This window comes from Myodes glareolus, chromosome 6, assembly GCF_982192425.1.
Source record: "Myodes glareolus chromosome 6, mMyoGla1.1, whole genome shotgun sequence".
Classification (NCBI taxonomy): domain Eukaryota; kingdom Metazoa; phylum Chordata; class Mammalia; order Rodentia; family Cricetidae; genus Myodes; species Myodes glareolus.
In genome coordinates this window covers 18,794,227-18,817,633 of record NC_142031.1, presented here as the reverse complement: position 1 = coordinate 18,817,633, position 23,407 = coordinate 18,794,227, and the positions used below count along the sequence as shown (strand labels likewise).

Below are 23,407 nucleotides of genomic sequence, written 5' to 3'. Positions count from 1 at the left end.
CTATCCCCCTGCTCAGAATTGATGGGATAAATTAAACAACGTAAAACAGGTTATAGTCTAATCTTGGTGTGCTGTACCGGGTACAGTAGGTGCCCCATAGATGTTAGTTAGCTCTTTCTGAAGAAATATGAACGGGAGACTCCGCCCTTTCTTTTCTGCCCCTCTGCCAATTAAAGAAACAGGTGTCTGGCTTTCATTTGAAGAGAAAGGGAGATACATTGGCTATATTAATTAATTAATATATTAATAAATGAATATAATCTAGCCAAGCAACAATGCAAACAAAAGCTCCTGTGGCCCGGAAAAGGCACTGAGGGTCAAGACTCAGGTTCAGTCTCTGACTTCCCTCAAGTGTTTGGCCATTCCTCTGCGCTATTCGCTGTTTTGTCGGTGGCAATACTGGGAGTCCCAGGTGCACCTCCTGCCTCAGTTTCGCTGGCTGTTAGAGCCAAGAGGGCGCTGCAGTCAACAGATGTCGCGGCCCCTTTAAGCCAGTAAGTAAGCTACTGTTGTAATCGTTGTTTCTTAAACGGAGAAACAGCGCCTTTCCGGGGGCGGGTGGGTGGGTGGAGTCCGAATGTGTTGTAGCAGCCAATCGAAGCGTGGCATTTTCCGCGGGAGATCCGAATTTGGCGGCACGTAATTTGGCGCTAAAAAAAAAAAAAAGAAAAAAAAGAAAGGAAGAAAAAGAAAGAAAGAAAAAAGAAAAAGGAGACCGACCAAGGGCCGGGAACTAGAGGGCAAGCGGAGAGCTCAGCAGGGCGTGCAGGACACCCCTCGCGGGTCAGAGCACACGCGTGTCCGCGAAGTCCGTGGGATTCCCGGGACTCTTTCCCGCACCGGTGCGATCCCGGGTGCCCAGACATTCGGGGCGCAGGCCGGACCAGCCCCTGGCTGTGGCACCCGCGCCACGCGATCTCCGAGCGGAGATCTCCGAGCTCGGCAGCGCTGGGCGGCGGGCCAGGAGGGGAGGGTCCGGCCTTGCCCCGCGGGCGTCCATTGGCGGCTGCTCCCGGCGTCCGCGGCGCAGCCGGCTGCAAAGCCCGCAGGTGCCCCGCGCGCGCGCCAGACCCGGGTGGGTAGGGGGCGCCGCACTCGCTATGCTGCGCGCGCCGCGGACCCTGGCTCCGGCCACAGCAGCGCAACCCACAAAGAGCTTGCCCGCGTTGAACCCCACCGAGCTGTGGCCTCCAGGTCTCAGCAGCCCCCAGCTCTGTCCGGCCACCACCACCACCTACTACGCTTCGCTCTGCACGCAGACGGTGCCTTCCACTGCGGCGCTGGGCACCTGCCTCGACGCCACTCCCCACGGACCTGAGGGCCAGATTGTGCGATGTGTGCCCGCAGGCCGGCTGCCGGTAATGCTGGGGACCCCCCCCCCCCCCGGTGCTTCCCATATGTGTGTCTGGGTGGGGAAAAGGAAGGAGGGCGCCTGGGGCTCACTTTGAGTACAGCTGGTTGAGGTGGGGAAGTGGGACTGACTGGCAGTGTTTTCCTACGGTGTGAAATAATCTCACCTGCTGTTGTGGAGTGTGATGAGCACTGGACTGGGTGCCTGGAGACCCAACCCAGTGTCCACGGAGCCAGTGTGACCTTGAGAGAGTCCACAAGGCATAGACATTGCTAAAGTTCATTCATTTCTTCGCGTTGTTTCTACCAGAAACCAGCACCTGCTATGTCAGGCCAGGGGCTTGGCCTGTGTGATTTCCTGGTTTGACAGGAGAGTAAGTCCAGAGGTCTCTGGGCCGGCCTGGTATGGACAAAGTGGTCTAGCCAGCTCCTTCTCAAGTGTTGTCCTCGGGTCCTCCCCAGGGCCTGGTCATCCTCTGAAATAGCCAGCAGCAGATGCAAATGTAGCCAGCCTGTCGGAGTTCCTGTTCGGTTGGACTGTGTCGTCCTCAGACCTGCGGATCTGTTGTCAAGGAGGCCTGGTGTGGTGGCTTGGGGCGGTAGCACAGGGCGCCTGGGATAGGAGTAGGAGCCGCCTTAGGGTGGAGGTAGAGTGGGAGAAGGCCTGGGGGTGGGGGGTAGGAGCGAGGGTTGGAGAGCTTCGTTTCAACTGCTGGTCCTCACTGTGTATTTGGATAAGTCAGGGTCTCTGTTTCCTCTTTCCAAAGTTTTAAGCTTACATCCCTGTGGGGGAGGGTGCTCCTTGTACCACATCGTGTGGTACAAGTGGTCAGAGGACAACTTTCAGAGTCGGTTTTTTTACTTCTGAGTGGGTCCTGGGGTTCAAACTCAAGCTGTGGCGCTTGGTGGCAAGCTCCCCTACCCACTGAGCCACCTTGCAGCCCATGTTTCCTCTTCTAGAAAATGCACCTTCCCTGGCTTGTCTCCTCTGTCACTTCCAGCTCAGGTTTTGGAAGCAGGTGCCAGGGAGGGGAGATGATATTTGTGGTGTGTGGTAAGTCTAGGGACGGGGATAAGAACACCCCGTGTCCCCTGGGCATTCTGGATGACCTATGCATCTGTCTGTCCTACCTTCCCAGGACGAACTTGGGGCTCAGTAATCTTGGGAGCTACATGGATCAACTCTCTGGCTACAGGCAGAGCCACACTAGAGAGCATTTGGAGCCAAGCTGTGTTTTCCCTTCCCAGATCCCTTTCCTGTGAGCGCAGGAAGTGTCTGGGCTGTGCTGTCATCCCTGTTTTACAGGTCAAGATGTTGAGGATAATTCTCATGCCTTGTCTGATGTTCAGCATTTTCCGGCCTAATGCATTTATCTGTGTAGCTTGTAAAGCAGATTGAACAAGAAGCTTTGTGTCGGAGAGGTGGAAAACCGAGGGTCAGAGGTCATATGGGAGATGGGTCTGGTGATCTAACCCACCAGCAAGTTCTCTCTATGCAGCCTTGGAGCTAGGTGGCCCCAGGAAAGGGGACTCTGTGGCAGGCTAGTCTCTCCTTTGACCACCTGCTTTGGGATGTAGAGTGTCAGTAACAGCTGGGGTTCTGAGGCTGCGTTGGACCTTCCCCACCAACTTTGCATCTGTCTCGTTCTACCCTCCCAGGGCGGGCTCAGGGATCTTAGCCAGAGCAGCTCTTGCATGCCAGGTACTGCTTGGCACTCTTCACCAGTTATCCTGGTTAAGATGCCCGGGATGAGGCACTCTGCAGGTGAGGAAACCGAGCAGAGGCGAAGGCACTTGCCCACGTTACAAGCCAAGGAGGGGGGTGTCCTTGCATCATACTCGGTAAAGGCTTGCCAGGCCCAGAGCCCATCTCTGGTCCATCTCCAGATGCTGGGGCCCCAGTGCCCCGTGGGCAGGCCTAACCCCCCTGCTTACTCATTTTACAAGGGTGTGACCTGGAGTTGCTCCAAACCCAACCTTGGGTGTGGCCTTCTGCTTTGTGGCTGCAAAGTGTGGGGTGAGCAAGATTTGTTGGGGAGCTGACCTTTAAAGGCATGGTAACCAAGTTGAGTTGCAGAAGTAAGGACCCAGGTCTCCTTGCTTCTAGGCCACTGTTCTGCTGTCCTCTAGAAAAGGCTGAGGGCCACCCCTTTGTGGGGTCTCACCTCTGGCCTTTTCTGTCAGTCCTACAAACTGGCTTCTGTGAGGACAGTGGGGGCTCTTGGGTGAGTTTTCTTTGCCTCTTAATTTGTCTAGTCTGTCCACATTACTGTCCTGGAACTCATTCTGTAGACTAGGCTGGCCTCAAACTCAGAGATCTGCCAGCTTCTGCCTCCTAAATGCTGGGATTAAGGGCGTGCGCCACCACACCTGACTCTTGTTGCTGTTGGGATAGGGTCTCACTATTGCCAGGCTGGTCCTGAATGCCTAGGCTCAAATGATTCAGCTAGGCTGAGCAAACATACACTCCAGTAGTCCCAAGCACTGGGGAAACTGAGGCAGAAAGATTGTTGAAAGTTCCAGATCCAGCTGGTCATGGTGGCGTATTTAGGTCTTTGATTCCAAGACTGCACAGGCAGAAGCAGGTGGATCTCTGTGAGTTTGAGATCAGCCTGGTCTAGGACAGCCAGGGCTGCATAGTTATACCCTGGTTCAAGATAAACAAGCTCCTGCATCAGCCTCTCCAATGGCTTGGACTGTGTGTGTGTGTGTGTGTGTGTGTGTGTGTGTGTGTGTGTGTGTACACACTCTACTGACACCAGGTCAGAATATGACAAATAGACTCAGGGACAGGATGGAAGTCCCAGGCTGTTCTGCCGTCATGGAACATTGGAGCCGACAGCTAAGTGATCCCTAAATTTGTTCTCACTCCAGTTCCTGACTAGGTTGGAAAGGAGACCCAGGTCCCTGCTGTGTGACCTTGAACAAGTCACTTCCCTCTCTGGTCCAGATACTCTCTTGGTTGCCCTACCGGCTCCTCCGTTCCTCTAGGGCTACCTGAACAAGGGGGTGTTCTGTCCTCAAGGGCTTGGCAGGTGGACTTAAAAGGGGCTGCTTCAGAGGGTCCAGATTAGATCCACACTGGCCTCTGGGTGTGGTCACAGACCTTTGCTCTGCTTAGCCCCTGCTGTCTCCTCTTTGTTCACCCTTGAACTTCACCCACGGTGATACCCATGCCTGAGTGGCGGGAGGCCCCGCACTGGCCTGGACAGGGTACACTTACTGACTCTCAGCTGGAGCAGACTGACCCAATTCTATAGGTGGCTCAAGGCCACCTGACTTCTCAGCTCACCTCAGGAGGGAGAAGCCTAGCTTTGACCCCGTCTGACCCCAAGGCCTGCCCTCAGCCTCTCCTGCTGCTTGTCCTCGGGCGCCTGGCGCTGTAGGCTCAACCCAGTCACGTGACAGTACCCAAAGGTGTTTCGGCTGGTGTCCTTAGTGGGGACACTTTGTTACTTAGGTCCCCTGGAAGTCCAATGAGTGTAGGACGTAGTGAGAGAAGAAGAGACGGTGTGAAGTCGTGGGAGCAGATGACAGCCAGACCTTAGCCCACATTCTAGCAATTCCTGAGGAATGTGTATGCACAGCTTCTGTGGCCTGGCCATGACTTTGGGGTTGATCTGGAACAGAGCCGGGTTCAAGCCCTGGCTCTGCTTTGTCTCTCTGACGTTAGGCCTACCTTGCAGCTTAGCCTCTCTGTATTCACATGTCTGCCAAGACAGACTACCAGTGCTGATCCACTTCAGGACTGAGAATGGGATCAGCTGGTCAGGGTTCTCTCCTGCGCCTGTCTGGCAGGAGGCAAGTGGCCTTCTGATGGGGGTTTAGGAGGGTGGGGTGAGCTGGAACTTGGCTTCATCAATCCCCTTGTCTCCTTGCCCTCGTATGGGGTCAGAGTGAACCGTTTTGATGAAGACAGTCTGTGGAACCCACCTGGCCTTATTACACCGGCTGTGCAAAGGGTGCTAACGGTGCTGGGTGCTGGAGGCTCACTTAGAGCCAGGCGCTGGAGCTCGGTTTGGATTGTGCAGCAGGTCTCAGCGGGTAACTGACTGGGCCCTTCTCTGATGACGAGGTGAGGGCTACTCAGGAGACACTGGCAGGGGAACAAGCAGGGAAATGTTTGGATTTTGTCCGAGCCTCCGTATGGGGTGGAGAAGTGGCATTCGGGCTCCCCGGGGCAGTGAGCAGGATTCTTTCACCAGTCCAGGGAGGCTTCCTGGAGGGGGCAGGAGTGGGGGGGGGGCGCCGACACCTGTCAGGCCAGCTGTGCTCAGCAGCAGTTAGAAGGCTCAGCCTTCCGGAGCGTGACCTCACCGCTAAGTGTTGAAACAGACCTCTCAAGTGGATGGGGGTGTCTGGGGGGGCAGGCGAGGAAGGAAACAGGCTCAATGGTCCCAGAGGGTGTGTCCAGGAAGATGTTGAGATGTGTTTGGGGAATAGACTGTGCATTTCCTGAGCCCCCTACTGGGTATCTCATCCTGGGAACTCCACAGAAGTTACTTCCAAGTCCTTGCCATAGTTCTTCAGGTCACCATGTTCTGCCCATTTTAGGGAGCAGGAAACTGAGGCTCTTAGCTATGGTGGCACATGACCTTAGGTCACACCGTGAGCCTTCAAAGGTGCTGGAGATTCCAGCTGGCTCTTTGCCCAGTGCCCCAGTGCCCCAGTGCCTCTGCCCCACCCCTGCCCAGCCCTAACCATCAGGGAGGCCCTTTCCGGGCAATGCAGCTAGAATGTGACCCTGTGGTAGTGGTGGTGGGTGGTGTCTGGGTAGAAAGGAGCAGATGGGTTGTGGTTTGGTTTCCCCAGCAGGTGTTTCCCAAGCTTGGCGGGAACGGGGAGGGGCAGCAGGGCCTCAGCTGCTTGTCCTTAAGACACCGGGGAAGGACTCATTGTGTCTCGGCAAAGAGAATGACAAGCCGTCCATTCAGGAGGCCCTGGACCCTCAAACTGGAGCCCAAATGGCAAGGGGGAGTGTTTGCACTGTTTCCCAATGTGGGCACCTCCCTGGGGTGTGGCGCTGAGCCAGGAAGTCCCCTGGGCCTGGGCGGATGCTGGTCCCACCCTGATAAGGGCCAGCTGTGGGGCTGTGATGGGCACCAGGTCTGTCTGGGCCAGCTGCTTCTGAAAGGGGCGGGTCCTCGGCCTGATGTGGTTTAGGTTCCGCCCACTTCTTCCTTCAAGTGTGTGTGTGTGTGTGTGTGTGTGTGTGTGTGTGTTTCATTGGGTAGATGCCTCCAGGGGCTGATCCACAGAGATGGGAATTTAATTGCCCCTCAGAAAATATGGCACTCGCTTCGCTGGGCACTGACATTTCCTCCCCAGGTTCAGTCAGCCACACTGTACCAAGGGCTGATGGCATACACACGGGAAGTGGCTGCCGGTGGGCTCCTTGCCCTGGCTGCAGTTCAGAGAAAAGGCTAAGGAAGACCCAATTCTCTAACTCTTCTTCTTCCCCTCTCTCCTGTCTGTCAAAGGCCAAGAGGAAGCTGGACCTGGAGGGCATTGGGAGGCCTGCAGTCCCTGAATTCCGGACTCCCAAGGGGAAGTGCATCCGAGTGGATGGTTTGCCAAGCCCCAAAAGTAAGAGCTTCTGGTGGGCACCTGCAGCAGGGTGGCATGGGACAGGGGGTAACAGCTCTACCCAAGTCGCCAGCACCGGGGTCTGTTTCAGACTGTTTCCTTTTCCAAGGTTTCTGGTATATTCTCACACTTGATTCTGTCCAGGAATAGGATTGTGCCCCACTGACTGATGAGGCAGCTTGGAAGAGCTCAGGACTTGGCCAAGGTCACACAGCTAGTCCGTGGAAATGGAACTAATGCCTCACACTGCTTCTTAGCCTTCAGGCACCTGCTCCCCAGAGCTAACCACGATCGCCAGTGTTGATTTGGGAGCTTAATATATTTTTTTAAGTTTTCATAGATGGGTCAATCTGACTTTTTCTGAAAGACAGCTCTGGGGCTGGGGGTCAGTGGCTCACCAGGGTCTGTCTTCCACACGCAGACAGCCCTGGTTGATTCAAAGGGTGCTGAAGCTTGGAATAATCTCACCTGTGCCTCCCGACGATCTTGGGGCTGTCTGGCTAGAGCCTTCCTAAAGCTAAGCTGGAAAGAAGTCCTACAGCTGAGATTTCCAGTCAGTATTCTGGTTAAACTGGGAATTAAAACCAGTGTGTTCAGGAGATGTATGAATTTCCCCAGAGATCCAGTGAGTGCATGAAAGTCAGGAACTGGGAGCCCAGGTAAGGGCCCCCATGTGCCTTGACTGGCTCACCCTTTTCTGTGAACCCCTGTTAGCTCATGTAGATGAGACACAGCTAGATCAGGATGAGGAGAAAGTTTATTCTTCAACTGGCTGATTAGAGAGGTTACCTAGACCCAAGACTGATGGATTTCAAAGCTCACTCAGTAGAACTACAGAGCATAAGACACAGATCAACTATTAATGTCTGCCATGGACGCAAAACTGGACTAATCAATATGTGTGCCAAATGCTTGGCCTCTGCGTGTTAAGGGATTCTCAAGTCCCCTTCTAGAGGGATTTGTGACTAAAACTTAGTTCCCATGATTAGTTTGGCCACCAACTTCTATGTGACTTAAAGTCATTTGATTGCAAAAGTTCCTTTGTGGTTTAATTCGCTGCAGCTGAGATGTGGTATTGCAACATCACAGCCTCATTGAGAAAGGGACCTTTTCCACGAACCTGGTCCATTTGATGTTTGATGTTAGATGATTCCCCTCGGATAATTATTGGGCTACACATGGAAAGGCAAGGCGAATGTGGATCTATAAAAATGTTCTCAAATCCAGGCTTGCCCTTCCGTCCCGACCATAATTCCGAATTCCTGGTATAATTGGCAGGAGAGGATGGTTTAGGAGAAAGACTGGAGCCAAAGTGCCCGCGTTTGAATCCTAGTTTGCCACTTGCTGAGTGAAACGAACAAATTACGTAGTAAAAAAAAATCTGTGCTTCTGTATAGCCTTGCCGGGCAATCGCTAAAGATAAATGCCCAGAACAGTGACCCTCCCAACAGTACAAAGTTGTTGGAGTGTTGCTATGTCTGTCTGTCTGCTCTGGAAAGGTGAACCCCGAGCCGCGACACTTGGCTTCCGGTCTCTGCAGCGCCCCCTGGTGGTAAGACTTGGAGCAAGTCTCTTTCTTCCGAGGTTACAGGGTCCTGGTCTGGGCGACAGTGCAGAATCCCCTGCCTGCGTGCTCTGCACGCTGGACAGCTCTCGGTGAAGGCTAGTAGAAGGTGTTGCTTAGTGGAGTTGAACTCCTGGAGAGAACCCAAGCTGTCTCCCCCGGAGCAGTGTGTGAGTGAGACATCTTCTTTCTCAGCCCCCAAGTCTCCTGGGGAGAAGACACGCTATGACACTTCGCTGGGGCTCCTCACCAAGAAATTCATTTACCTCCTGAGCGAGTCCGAGGATGGTGTCCTGGACCTGAACTGGGCAGCCGAAGTGCTGGATGTGCAGAAGCGGCGCATCTATGACATCACCAACGTGTTGGAGGGTATCCAGCTCATCCGCAAGAAGTCCAAAAACAACATCCAGTGGGTGTGAGTGCCTGGGCCAGGCCGTGGCACCATCCAATGGGTGCATCGTTGGGGGCGGGGCCTGGAGCAGTAGCCAATAGGTGTGAGTTTTGGAGTGCCCGCCCCAGCAACAGGCAATCCGCCCAAGTACCAGGTGGTGGTGGTAGGTGGCCAAAGCCAACCAATGGGTCTATGAGGAGGGGCGTGGCCAGTGTGTTGGAGTGGGATAGGACAGGTGTTAAATGCTGGAATAATACAGTAGAAAGAGCAAAAGGACCGGACAGAGTGGATGGAGTTCCAGGGGTTATAAAGGCCTGAGAACACCCCAGGTCCTGTGTCTCTGGTCCCTAGGGTCTCCCCTCTTAGGAAAGCCCCTTGGGAGCTGCACAGGTGTGGGTCAGACTCCTCTCCACAGCTACAAGGTCTGAAAGAACCTTGGCGTGAACCCTAAAGGAAACCCAGGAGCGGAGCCAGGGCTAAAGTCAATAGTTCCTTTCCATCTGGTGGAGGCTGGGGCCTACAGGTAGACCGTGGGGCTCAGGCTTCTTATCGCTAACCTACCGCCAAACTTCAAGGGATAGTTCACGACAGTTCCCAGGGAGCTAGGCATCACCACCGATTTGCACGACATGGCACGGGGCACCACTGGAGACTTGCTCTGGCTTGGGGTTTCGCTAGCTCCCCCATGCAGTTGTGCAGGGCAGCCTTGACGGTAGGGTCCGCGAATATGGACTCACACCGACAATGGGGGCGGCTCTGTTCCCAGAGGCAGGGGAATATTTGAAGACCCCACCCGACCTGCGAAGCAGCAGCAGCTGGGGCAGGAGCTGAAGGAGCTGATGAACGCGGAGCAGGCCTTGGACCAGCTCATTCAGAGTTGCACGCAGAGCTTCAAGCACCTGACCGAAGATAATGCCAACAAGAAATATCCTTCCTGCGGGGACATGGGGGGAGGGGCAGGGCAGCTGGCTGTTGACTTCTACACTCAGTTGCTTTCTTACCTCCTTATAGGGACAGCTCCCTCTATGGGGCTGTCATATCTGTGTCTCCCTCAAGTAGGGAAATTTGGGGTTTGTTTTTCTTTCTTTCTGTTTTTCTGGTTTTTCTAGACAGGGTTTCTCTGTAGCTTTGGAAACTGTCCTGGAAATAGCTCTTGTAGACCAGGCTGGCCTCGAACTCCCAGAGATCCGCCTGCCTCCGCCTCCCGAGTGCTGGGATTAAAGGTGTGTGCCACCACCTCCCGGCCTCTTTTTTTTTTTTTTTAAACATTTACTTAGTTTATATATATATGAATGTTCCATCTGCATGAACAACTTTATGCCAGAAGTGGGCATCAGATCCCACTCTAGACGGTTGTGAGCCATGATGCGGTTGCTGGGAATTGAACTCGGGATCTCTGGAAGAACCGCCAGTGGTCTTAACCATCTCTCCAGCCCATTTTGTTTTGTTTTTTTTTTCTTTTGTGAGATGTTGGCACAGAGATTTAGGTGCCATGCCTGGTACCCAACTGTGTTGATAAGGGCTAGAATGGGTGTTTGGATCCAGTCTAGATTTCCCTTCATAGTTTTCTGTTTAGTTTTTACACTTTTTCTTTTTTAAATTGCATGTATTTATGTGGGGGGCACATGTGTGGAGGTCAGGACAGTTAGTTAGTGGGAGTCAATTCTTCCTACCAGGGAGGTCCCAAAGATCAAATTGCCATGCTTGAGGGCAAGCGTCTTTACTCTGAGGCATCTCACCAGCTTAGATTTTGTTTTGTATTGGGTTAAAGGTGTTAACCACTGTGCCCAGCTTATGTGGTCCTGGGGTTTGAACCCAGGGCTTCATGTATGCTAAGTAAGCAGTTAACCAACTGAGCTGCACCCCAGCCCTTGACTTTCTTGTTTTTCTTTTCCTTTCTTTCTTTCTTTCTTTCTTTCTTTCTTTCTTTCTTTCTTTCTTTCTTTCTTTCTTTCTTTCCTTCTTTCTCTCTCTCTCTCTCTCTCTCTCTCTCTCTCTCTCTCTCTCTCTCTATCTATTAGTTGGTTAGTTGAGATTTATTTATTTAGTTAGTTGATATAGGATTTCTCTGTAACTTTGGATCCTGGAACTCGCTCTGTAGACCAGGCTGGCCTTAAACTCTCAGAGACCCACTTGCCTCTGCCTCTGCCTCCTCCTCTGCCTCCCGAGTGCTGGGATTAAAGGCATGCACCACCACTGCCTGGCCAGTGCTGTCTTTCCAAGCCTGGGTTACCAGGCTTTATGTACTGTTTTCCTACATATTTCCTCTTTTCCTTTTCCTTTCTGCTGACATATTTCTATTGCGTCTGTATCATTTGTCAGCATCTGTTCATCTGCTGACAGGCCTCTAGGCTGATCCAGTTTCCTGTGGTTGCAGTCAGCCACACTAGACGCCTGTTTTCTCTCCTTCCATCTCTCTGGGATGGAAGGTCGTTTGTGCTTGTCAAAGAACAAGTTATGGTCACTTGCAGTCTTTCTGAACTGTATATCATGTGAGGTGACATTCAGAGGCTTAGGAGAGAAGATAAAAGCTCCCCGGCAGGCTGGGAGATTGTGTGTTTTGACAAGGTGTTCGCTTTTCTTAACTTTCCTGTCCCTACATTGGCCTATGTAACCTACCAGGACATTCGTGCTGTGGGCAACTTCAAGGAGCAGACGGTGATTGCAGTCAAGGCCCCTCCACAGACCAGGCTGGAAGTACCGGACAGGGCGGAGGTGAGAAGAGAAACATTGGGTGGAGGACAGGGTAGGAAGGCCCTGGATAGCTCTGTAGAGTCTGCCTGGCACTGCCAGCCCCAGCTGCACTGGTCCATTCTGGGTCTGGGGACTTCTCTGGTTTGGCAGAGATTTTTTTCTTTGCATTCCCTCTTCAGGGGTTACTGTGCACATGCACTGTCTCCCCACAGAAGCCAAATCAGGCCTCCCAAGAACCCTTACCTTACCTGCTGACCTTGCCCTCACAGGCTCAAGGTGAAAGATGAAACGGTTTTTCTTCAATGCTGAGGGTAGAACTCGGTGCCATGCATGTGCTAGAACATTCTCCATGACTGAGCTCTACCTGTACCCTTGGCTTTTTGAGACAGGGCCTCTCTGTGGGTCAGGTTGACGTTAAACTTGCTCAGCCTAGCCCCAAATTCATGCCCTTCTTGCCTCTGCCCCCTAAATACTGGTATTAGAGGCAGACATCACCATTCCTGGCATAAGATCAAATTAAAAAAGAAAAAAAAAGTTTTGTTTTTTGGTTAAAGATTTATTTATTTATTCTTATGTATATGAGTGTTCTACTTGCATGCATGCCTACATGGCAGACAAAAGAGGGCACTGGATCCCATCGTAGATGGTCGTGAGCCACCACCGTGTGGGTGCTGGGAATCGAACTCTAGAAGAACAGCCAGTGCTCTTAACCACTGAGCTGTGTCTCCAACTCCAAACCAAAACTTTAATACTCCTTGTGAAGCCTTTGGTGCTCTGAGCTCCAAAGACTCCGCCTGATCCCTCTCCTGAGCCCCTTCATCTCCCTGCCCTTTGCCAAGTCAGCCTGTCTGCAGTCTCTGCACTGAGTTCGGTCCTCAGGGCAGAACCTTCGCACAGGCTGTTCGCTCTAGGCAGAATGCACTTCCTCATCCCTGGTGGACCTGCTAGCCCTCCTCAGGTTTCAGCTAAGGCTGAGTCACTTCCTTCCTCATCAACCCCAGACTAGATCCTCTCATTTTTCTTTTTTTTTTTTTTAAAGCACACTAAATCTCAGCTCTCTGGCCCATCTTGAGAGGATTCCTTGCAAACTCACTAAGTAATCAAAGATGACCTTGAAATTTGATTCCTCTTGCCTCTATTTCCAGAATACCGGGATTGTAGGCCTGCTGAGAACGCTAGTTTAGGTGGTGCTGGGATAGAACCAGGGCCTTATACCTGCTAGGCCAGCATTCCACCAGCTGAGCTAGCCGGGGCCCCTGCTAGGCTTTTATGCTTTACAGAGGAATGTGTTGCTCAACTTCTGTCAGGGTGTGGCACATATTGAGGGATCCAGAAACGGTGATGTGTTTGAAGGAACCCATACTACAGAGGGAATGAAAGCCCCACCCCTCAACCCAGGACCTCGGCAATGGGTTTATTACTTCTTGACTGAAAATCTGTGTAAAGGACAGAGGAAGCATCCTGGGTGGGGGACAGGTAAACTGAGTCTCAGAGACTACAAGAGTTTCCTGCCAGGCGAGGTGCTGCATGGAGACCTGGGACTTGTGTGAGTGTGTGTGTGTGTGTGTGTGTGGCCACTGTGGCCTATGTAGGGGTACAATGGGAAGGGATAAGGGTGGAGAAACCAAACCCAACTTGTTTAGGCCTGTGGTGAGGAGACCAAATGACAAGCCCAGGATTTTGGAGATTGGAGACAAAGTTTAATTCGGGGGCTCAAATCACAGTTCCCGTTTTTCCATCTGTCCAGTGCTCTCTGTCCCTGCCTACCTCTCCATTCTTCTCAAGTGGGCTCCCTGCCAGTGGTAGCACACGTGTCCACACCTCAGCCATGTGACACCCTGAGGGAGCCACATAACCCTGGACTCTCCAAGCTGCCTCGAAAGTGAGGCCACAGGAATTGAAAGGCAGGCTTATTTACCCAAGGGACAATCAAGGTGTCCTCCCTCCAAGGGGACTTGCAGGTGGTTCCATGGATCGATGATGTTCTCCCAGCTGGGCCGGGAGGACAGTGTCGGGCTCAGGGGCTGAGCTTGTTCGCGTGGATAGCACTACCTGTAAGTACCTGTATGAATGGACGTTCATCCTGGCTGTCCTGAGGGTCTGTGTTCAGCATTGTGAGACAGTTTCTCTTCCTCCTCCAGGAGAACCTGCAGATTTATCTAAAGAGTACCCAAGGGCCCATTGAAGTCTACCTGTGCCCGGAGGAGGTGCAGGAGCCAGACAGTCCTGCCAAGGAGGCCCTCCCCTCCGCCTCTACCCTCAGCCCCATCCCTGACTTCGCCGAACCCAGCTGCAGCACTGACCCTGGGATCACAGAGACCACAGCGTCTTCAGGTAGGCCCTCTGTTCCTTGGGAGAGGAGGTGAGCGGAGCAGTGACTCTAATTCTTCCCCATTTGCACTTGTTGCATCCCCCGCAGATAAGCCCAGTGTCCCCACGTGTGATAACTGTGCTTCATGCTTTGCGAAACGAATGTGCATCCCTGTCTCACCGGGAGAGCCCGGGCTGCTCTGGGGCGGCACAGCCATTCATTCCCTCTGCTGTGTGCCCTTCAACAGTTGCTGCTTCAGTTTCCTTATCGGTAGGTTCGACAAGAGTAGTTAATGTTTAAGTCTCGGGTTATTAAAAGGATTAGTGAGCTCAGGTGAGCCGAGTGTTTGACCTGGCGATAGCTCTTCCTGTCATCTCTGCTGCCACAATTGCTATGTGGTTGGCTCCCAGCCAAGCACGTGGCACTCAATAAGCCACAGTAAGTCGTGTCACGTATGTGTTATGAGAGCTGAACCCGGGACATCATGCTTGTGCTTCCTAGGTAAATAAGCCCTTCACCCCCAAGCCACATCCTCAGCCTCTGGGTTGTTTTTTGTTTTTTGTTTTTTTTAATTAAAACTTTATCATAAAGAGTTTGTTAATAAAAAACATCACGCACTGAAATTAACCAGATCCAAAGTTTATATGTCTCAATATACTTTTATACTGTTTTATACTGTTAGAATAGCCAAGGCCACTGAGTGGTGGTGGCGCATACCATGCCTTTAATCCCAGCACTCAGGAGGCAGAGGCAACTGGATCTCCGAGTTTGAGGCCAACCAGGGCTCCTCAGAGAAACCCTGTCTCATTAAAAAACAACAACAACAAAAAAAAACCACAACAACCAAAACCGGGGGTCTGGGTGGGGGAGGGACTGAGTAGCCAAGACCAAAGAGAGATAGATTGCTCAGTGGCTAAGAGAACAAAAGGGCCAGATTCAGTTCCCAGCACCAGTGTGATAGCACACAGCCATCCATAATTGCAGTTCCAGAGGAGCCAGTACCTTCCTGAGCACAACCCAGCACCATGTGAGCACATATGCGCACGCGTGCACGCACACCCACCCACACACTCTCCCCGTGTGATGCATGTACATTCATGCAGGCAAAATACTCATATATATATATATATATATATGACATGAATATAAGTTTTTTAAACAGCCATTCTGAAGCTGTGAGCTTCCCATCCGATTCCTCACTGAGCCACTGAATGTGTTCGCACACTTAGCTACCACCAAAACCAGAGGACCAGAAACAGGATGACCTTTCTAGCTCTGTCTGTACCGTAGACTAGGCTGGCCTCAGGCTCACGAGGTCTGCCCGGCTCTGCCTCTTGAGTGTTGAGATTAACAGCGTATACCACTGTGCCTGGGGGTTTTCGTTTTGTTTCGAGATGGGGTCTTATGTAGCCCAGGCCCACCCTGAACTCTCTGTAGCTAAGGATGACCTTAAATTCTTATCCTCTTGCCTTTCAAGTGCTAGACTTATAGGTTTGCACCACTACACTTAATGTCTGTGCTGCTGGGCATCAAACTCGGGGATTTTGTGCCCAGTCTGCAAGCACCCTACCCACTGAGCCACATCCCCAACCTGAGTCTTTGTTGCTGTTTTACAATTTTTTTATTTCCATACCCATTTTCCATATATTTATTTTGCATTTACATTATATGTTTATTTACATTATTTATTGTTGTATGTGGACGTGTGTATATGTGTGCACGTGCATGCCATGACACGTGTGTGGAGGTCAGAAGGCCACCTGGAGGAGTTGTTTCTCTCCTTCTACCATGTGGGTGCCAGGGATGGAACTCAGATGGTCAGACTTAGTGCCAAGCGCCTTTACCTGCAAAGCCATGTTGTTGGCTCCAGGTCATTTTAATTGTTTGAGACAAGGGCTCTAGCCCAAGCTTATCTGGAAGTTGAAGTCCTCTGTCTTCACCTCCCCAGTGATAGGATTATTAAGTGTGTGTGTGTGTGTGTGTGTGTGTGTGTGTGTGTGCGCGCTACCACACCTGGTTAACTCTGGATTCCCAGAAGAGGTTCAGCACTTCCTCTGCTAACAGTAGCTAGGGTTTTGTTCTGTTTTGTTTTGTTCCACCATGACTTGGAAGGGGTCTCACTCACCTCTCCTAGTTTAATGATGGAAACCCAAGAGGGAGACAGTTTAGCCAAGGACAGGCAGCTGGGAGCAGCACAGTGGTGTTTTACCCTTGGCCCACAGGGGCCCAGGGCGGTGTCCTCAGGCACAGGATCAAGCAGGAAGGGCCCCTGGCTGGAGGGCCCACACCTGGCCCAGGGGTGGGGGAGCACCCAGTGGGTTTAGCTAATGAGTCGATGGGGCCAGAAGCCACCTCTGCAGAATGGCCTTGCCTTCTGTTAGGATTCTGCCCCAGGTCACGTGAACAGGTTCTTCAGGGTCTGTAGACCGCATTCCATCTTTGGTTTTTTGGATCCAGATTTCCTTAAGTAGAACCCTGGTAGTTTTTTCCGTTTAATTTTTTTTACATTTATTTATTGGTGGTGGTACATGTGCCACCCACAACTTGGAGGAATTGTTTTTCTCCTCCCACCATGTAGGTCCTGGGTTGAACTCGGGTCACTAGGCTCTCCTGCAAGTGCCTTGTCTCAGTGAGCCATCTTGCTAGCCCAAGAACCTTCATGTCTAAAGAAAGGCAGAACTGGGCTTAGCCCGATGACAAGGCCTGGTGTGACTGTTCTACAGGACATAGGTTGCTTCTCTTTCTCTGCCAAAAAGTTTGACACACTCCAGCCTTGCAGGTCAAAACTGGCTTGTTTTTGTATGGTCAACAAGCTAATGATGGCTTTGAACTCATGTTTTTCTTTGTCTTTAGTGGTCATGCTGGGAACCGAGCCCAGGACTTGGCACACCCTATCACTGGCTGCACCTTACCTTGGTTTTTACATTTTTCAAGCGTTGGAGAGGGGTCTAGAGAGGGGGCTCAGCTGTGAGGAGCATTTGCTGTTCTTGCAGAGGACATGAATTCTGTTCCCAGCACCCCTGTGGTGACTTCCTAACTACAGCTTTTGGTGATCTGATGCCCTCTTCTGACTTCTGCTGGCACTGCATGCTCAGGGCATACTTGTGGGCAAAATGCTTGGACACATAAAACAAATAAATCTTAAAAAAAAAAATTTTAAGGGGTCTGGAGAAATGGCTCAGAGGTTAAGAGCACTGACTGCTCTTCCAGAGGTCCTGAGTTCAATTCCCAGCGACCACATGGTGGCTCACAGCCATCTGTAATAAGATCTGGTGCCCTCATCTGGCCAGCAATCATACAGACAGACAGAACACTGTATACATAATAAATAAAAAATCTTTAAAAAAAAATTTAAGAAGAGTTGGGTAGCTGGGCAGTAGTGGCACACGCCTTTTATCCCAGCACTCTGAAGGCAGAGGCAGGCGGATCTCTGTGAGTTCTAGGCCAGCCTGGTCTACAAGAGCTAGCTAGCTCCAGGACAGGCTCCAAAGCTACAGAGAAACGCTGTCTTGGGGAGAAAAAGAAAGAAAGAAAGAAAGAAAGAAAGAAAGGAAGGAAGGAAGGAAGGAAGGAAGGAAGGAAGGAAGAAAGAAAGAAAGAAAGAAAGAAAGAAAGAAAGAAAGAAAGAAAGAAAGGAAAAGAAAAAGAAGAGTTGGGTAGAGAGCCACAGTGTTACAGAGGCCACATGTGTGCCATTAAACCTAAAACACTGCCCGGCCCTTTACAGAAGTTTATTGATCTCGGGCTCATTCTACAGAATTAAGCTAATGCCCAGAGAGAGCAAGTGGCTGCTTTAAGGTCTCACAAGTTGATGTAGAGCTGGGACAAGAGCCCAGACTCCTCGGTCTTCTCTGGGGATCCCTCCTGTATGTGTCACCCAGGGACCAGAGCTTCTCTGTGTGCCAGCCATCTGTCCCTTTGGGCACCTCCCCAGGCCCTATCTTTGATCCCAGACCTGTGCCCCACCCTGTTGTCCCTCCTGTTACTCTGCCCTCTTCGCTCAGCTGTCAATGTGTATGCGGCTTTCCAGAGTTAGTACTGCCTGCATGTCAACATGTACACGGCTCTCTAAAGTTAGTACTGCCTGCATGTCAACGTGTACGCGGCTCTCTAAAGTTAGTACTGCCTGCATGTTCATTGTCCTCTAGGGGAGACAGTGGTAAAGACTTCCCAGCAGCTCTCTAGTATGAGACCTGAAGCCCAGAGGCTGGGGTGGAGCTCAGGGGTACATTCTGGCTTTAAAAAGAAGAACATTCTCTCATGAATGTTGCAGGCCCCATTCCCAGGGGATGATACTATCAGACTATGGTTTTTATAAACAATTGATATAGACCAAGCACCCCACCCCTGCAGGGTCTAGTGTAGTTTGGAGCTATTCAGAGTGGACAGAGCAAAAGGTGTTACAAAGGATGGCTCCGGTCTGGCCATGTCCAGCAGCAGGAAGGAGAGCAAGGTTCACCCTACCCCATGGTTTCCACAGGCCTTCCCTCAGTTTCCACTCCCCGAAATTCTGAGTCATTTCTACTTTAGCCTCCTGGGATAGCTGGGCACTGAGTTCACAGCTGATAAGAAACAGGGCTGGGGTTTGCGGCCACACTCTTTTTCCCATGGCCAGGCCCCTGGCTGTCATCTCAGCGGTGTGTTAAAATTGTGGGGCGCTGGGGGTCGAACCTGGGGCCTATGTGCACTAGGCAAATTCTCTGTTGCTGAGTTATGTCACCAGCCCCAAGTTTTAGTGATGGTGGTAGTTGTAATTGATGTGTGTATGTGTGTTTTGCATGCATGTGCATGTGTGGCTATGCATACATGTGCAGAGGCCAGAGCAGGACACACCCTCTGAGTTGTTGCCATGAGACTGAGTCGCTGGGTCTGAAGCTTGCTATTATTTGGCCAAACTGACTGTCCCGTGAGCTCTCAGGATCCAGCTGTCTCTGTCTTCCACTTCTAGGGTTATAGGCACTCACAATCATGCCCGCCTTTAGGTAGGTGCTGGAGATTTGAACTCTGGTCCACCTACTTGCAGTGCAAGCCGTCTCAGCCACTAATCTGTCTCCCCAGCCCTTGTTTGTTGTTGTTTTGTTTCAGGATTTTGCTCTGTACCCCACACTAGTGATGTAGGCTACAAAACAAACTTAGAATGCTTCCCAAGGGCCAGAATTAGAGGTATAAGCCACTCTCCTTGGCACGAAACTTTTGTTCTAGGTTTTTCTGTAAGAATTTAATAGATTGATGGGGCTAGAGAGATGACTCAGTAGTTAAGAGCACTGACTACTCTTCCAGAGGACCCGGGTTCAACTCCCAGCAACCACACAGCAGCTCACAACTGCCTGAAACTCCAGTTTCAGGGGACCCGAAACTTCCCATGGCAAAACACTGATGGACATTTCAAAAAAAATATTTATTTTATTTTTCATTACTTATTTGTGTGTGGGCACGTGCATGCATACGAATACAGGTGCCCACAGAGGCCAGAGGAGGGCCTCAGATCTCCTGGATCTAGAGCTGCCTACTGTGAGCCGCCAGGTTTGCTGCTCCAAACTCAGGTCCCCTGGAAGAGCAGCACACTGAGCCACCTCTTCAGCCTGGGAAGATGCTTTTTTTTTTTTTTTTAAAGATTTATTTATTTATCTGTTATGTATACAGTGTTCCTCCTGCATGTATGCTTGCAGGCCAGAAGAGGGCACCAGACCCCATTACAGATGGTTGTGAGCCACCATGTGGTTGCTGGGAATTGAACTCAGGACCCCAGAAAGAGCAGCCAGTGCTCTGAACCTCTGAGCCATCTCTTCAGCCCAGAAGGATGCTTTTTAAAGATAGGAATTATTGGGGTGTTGTGTGTTGTGCTGATGGAGGAGGGTTAGGGAGACTGGAAATGCCGGAACGAGCAAAGGGCTTCGGGAGCAGGCCACTGCACCTTGCAGAGGAGAGGAGAGAGCGGAACATGGCATTTCTGTGACTGATGTCTGAAGAGGCAGGGTATCATCACACCATCGCGTGGGGGAGATGGAGGAGGGGCCGGCCGGCCAGCCAGAGAGCTCAGGGCCACCCATGACTCTTGTCCTTTTGTCTCCAAAACCAGTGCTGACGTCCCAGCCGGTCCCGCCACCACCAGCGCCATCCCTTGTCCCCTTGGAAACCACTGACAACATGCTGGAGCTGTCGCACCCACTGCTGCAACAAACCGAGGACCAGTTCCTGTCCCCGATCCTGACTGCCAACTCCCCTCTGATCAGCTTCTCCCCGCCCTTGGACCAGGATGAATACCTGTGGGGCATGGATGAGGGCGAGGGCATTAGCGACCTCTTTGACTCCTATGACCTTGGGGACCTGTTGATCAATTGAAGAGTCCCGCCTCTGTCTCTACCTCCTCACAGACAGAGCGACAGGCTCTCTGCCCAGATGGGGGATGCTGGACACTAGGTGTCAACCCCTGCGTGTGAGTGACTCCCTTCCAGCCTTCCTTCCGGTGTAGGCCAGCTGGGGAGATGTGGAGGATGTGAGTGAGGAAGTGTGTCAGGGGCTGGGCCCTGATCCTCCTCTTCTGACCTCTGACCCCTTCATGAAGGACAACAGGTGCAGGAGACCATGTTCAGGGAAAGGGTCTGCCGCCTTCTTCTGAGGGGCAGTTGGACCCTGGCTTTTTCAAGAAGCACTTAATGCCTTTGTATTTATTATTTCAGGTTTGTTTGTTCGTCCGCCCTGAGTTTTGGCAGGGAGATTTGTTCTAGTTTCTCCTCTGACAGGTCCTCCCATGTCTACTGTCTAAGGGAACCCCTGGGCTTCCAGGGGCCCGGGCCAACTCCTTGGTCCTTCTCCCACAGTAGTACCTGGGTCTTGAGGAGACTATCCAGTTTGCTTGAGTATTAACTGCACTTAGGCCTTGTAATTCTCATAAAGTGCAGGGCCCAGCCAAGGCGTTGGCTTAGGGTTCCCCACCTCTTCCATCCCAGAGAAGGTTCCAGTAGCTGTCTTGGGGGAGGTAGCATTGAGTTCCCTACAGGAGCAGGTAGCCAAGAAGGTTAGCTTCCAGTTGGGTCCCGTGTCTCTCCTGAGCCTCAGAAAGTAAATACAGGCCTTCAGGAACTAGGCCAGAAGAGTCCCTGGGAAAAGCAGGAGGCACGTGTCTTGGCTGCTGGAGGTTACCCTCCTTAGAGCCTCTGCCTCATCCTAGTCAGAGACTGGGGAGGTGGTGGCAGAGACAAGTGTGAGGAGAAACACCCTGGGGGCTGCCCATGCTCCCCTGGAAGGATTATTTTGTTTCTTGGTCACAGTTGTTGGAGGGAGAGATTCCTTAAGGACCAGCCTTCCCAAGCCCTCGCTCCACGTCCAAAGTCCGAAATGACAGGAACTTGGGGGCAGGTTTGCACCTTCCCACAATGGAATGCTGAGGGGATGACGGGTAGGGTGGAGTGGTCTTCACTGCAGACTAGATCTCAGCAGCTCATGAGGAGATGGTGTGGGGAGCTGGGAGAACCGTGGGCCTATTTCCCTATGGGCTGACCATCTAGGGTCCCTGTGGTCCAGATGGGGACAGGAGTCTGCTGTCTCCGTTGCCCTTCCTGGGATGGACATTGCTCTGGGCTGAACCAAGGCCATGTGTTCTGGAGAGGTACACCCAGGGGAAGGAGGGTCTTACCCTCTTTCAGGGAGCTCGGGTTTCTCAGGGGCTCAGCAGGGCAGCACTTTTTTTTTTTTTTTTTTTTTTTTGTGAGTTTGTAGCATTAAATTGATTTAAAAGATGAAGTTGACTCTGCCAGGTAGCTTCTAGCTGGCTGACTGGCAGTTGAAGTTTAGATGTTGGTCTAATGTGAACTGATGCCCATTTGGGGCTAATTTGTCTTATCCTTAGCTCAACTTTTTGGGCCCCCAAGTTAGTTCCCTTCGAGGAGAGGTCGGTGTCTCACAGCTGCCCCTCTTGGAATTTGTATACTTTTACATCGCGCGTCTAACCTTTCGACCTTGCGATGTGACCTTGTCGTCTATAAAGTTCACACTCAAGAACCGCACAGTTAAGCTACCAAAAAAGAAGAAATCTCATGAGGACGTTTACAGTCTTGTGTTGGGCTGTTGTCCATGGCTCTCTGTGGCCTGTGCTGCAGGTTGGACATACCTGCTACCAAACGCAGGGGCATAATCGGACACCAGGGAAGTCCACTGTGCTCTAAGCCTGCAGGTGACCCTCGAGTGGTGAGGGTGCCACCTGGACTCTAGTTTGATGCTCCTGAGGCTGGAGGCAGCTTTGTTGTTCTCAGGTCTCTGCTATTTAGTCATGTGCCAACTCCAAGAACAGAGACGCCCGACCTCCGTGCCTTGGTCTCTGGGGGGAGAGCTAAGGTTCTGGGGATAGAAGAGGGCTGTAGTTCCTGTCTGGAGTGAGGCTAATAACACAGCTCAGAATTCAAATTCAGCTGCCTAAGGCCCAGCCCAGGGATGGACAGAGGCCTTGCTACCAGCTGCCTCTTGCTCTCCTGCCCCTCTTTTCAATCCTGCTTGATCGAGGGGCTGGACCTCCCAGGACAAGCCCCAGGCTAGTGTGGGAAACAAACTCAAGCCTCTTTCTTGCCAATGATACTTGAGACCCCCCAAGTTCCTTAAAGTGCTTTAAAAGAATGGGGTGTACCCCATTTGGGACACCGTTTTGAGCGGTATTTCTTTTAGGCCCCACGGGAACATTCATGCTAGGGTGGGAAAGATGCCAGTCTCTTTTGAGGTGGATGCTTTTGTTCAGGGAGGTTTCCCAGCCTCAGCAGCAAGCCCCCAAGTCATTTGGGTCCCCAGGGACCCCAGAGCACTTAACAGAATTAAACTTGTAAATAGCGTTGGAAATGCGCCTGTGAAGGTGTCGGGGATGAGTCGGTCCCTCCATGGTGACATGGCCAGCTGGCGTGTCGATGAGCCGTGGGAGTTTATAAGCTTTGAGGGGGTGTGACTTGGTTTCTCCTCCGTGTGTGTTCTCAGCCTCCCTTCTGCACAGGTTAGTGTTTCAGGGAGTTTGCTTCTGCTGACCGGCATCGGCTGTTGTGTGGCTCTAGTGTACCTGAAGCCCTCGGGGTGGATGAGAATCAGTTTCTTGGTTTCTGTCATTGTGCCCAGAGGCCCCACCTCACCTAGGTACCCTATTCTCCCACAAGGCCCTTTAGGGACCATAATGGCCATAATCTGGCCAGCCTCTGGCTGCTGGGAGAGATGAAGTCTTATGGTGTTGTTTGTGTTGAGGGTGCCTGGGGGTGGGGGTCTGGGGTCTCTGAGCTGGGACTCCATGTGGGTCACCTACCTCCTCGTTTCACCCAAAGTTCTGCCTTGAACTCCAGCGAGTGTTCTTCAGTTGTGATGATTGGGCATTAAACAGTGTCAGCTGTAAAGTTTCGTCTCCGGGTCCTTTCTTTTTGCCGCCCTGGGGATCCCGCCCAGGCCCTCATACATGTTAAACACATGTCCACCATTGAACTGCCTGGGGATCCCCACCCAAGCCCTCATACATGTTAAACACATGTTCACCATTGAACTATAC

The 23,407-nt window shown here is 51.8% G+C and overlaps 1 protein-coding gene and 1 long non-coding RNA gene across 3 annotated transcripts; one reads left to right on the top strand and one right to left on the bottom strand.

Moving 5' to 3' along the window:
- Nucleotides 1-223: 223 nt before the first annotated feature.
- On the bottom strand, nucleotides 224-2,146 carry LOC146894117 (uncharacterized). Its single transcript, XR_015002199.2, has 2 exons — nucleotides 1,518-2,146; nucleotides 224-650 (listed from the first exon to the last, which is right to left on the bottom strand). It is a non-coding gene; the product is annotated as an uncharacterized LOC146894117 (long non-coding RNA).
- E2f2 (E2F transcription factor 2) lies at nucleotides 687-23,258 on the top strand. 2 transcript variants are annotated; one of them, XM_087907015.1, is made up of 7 exons: nucleotides 687-1,358; nucleotides 6,831-6,936; nucleotides 8,696-8,915; nucleotides 9,658-9,816; nucleotides 11,492-11,606; nucleotides 13,727-13,919; nucleotides 19,976-23,258. In XM_087907015.1, the coding sequence occupies exons 1-7, from the start codon at nucleotides 1,101-1,103 to the stop codon at nucleotides 20,236-20,238; spliced, it is 1,314 nt and encodes a 437-aa protein (XP_087763141.1). In that variant the 5' UTR covers nucleotides 687-1,100; the 3' UTR covers nucleotides 20,239-23,258. The 2 variants fall into 2 exon arrangements, with proteins under 2 accessions (XP_087763141.1, XP_087763142.1); XM_087907016.1 differs by lacking the exon at nucleotides 687-1,358 and adding an exon at nucleotides 5,893-6,348.
- Nucleotides 23,259-23,407: the final 149 nt, after the last annotated feature.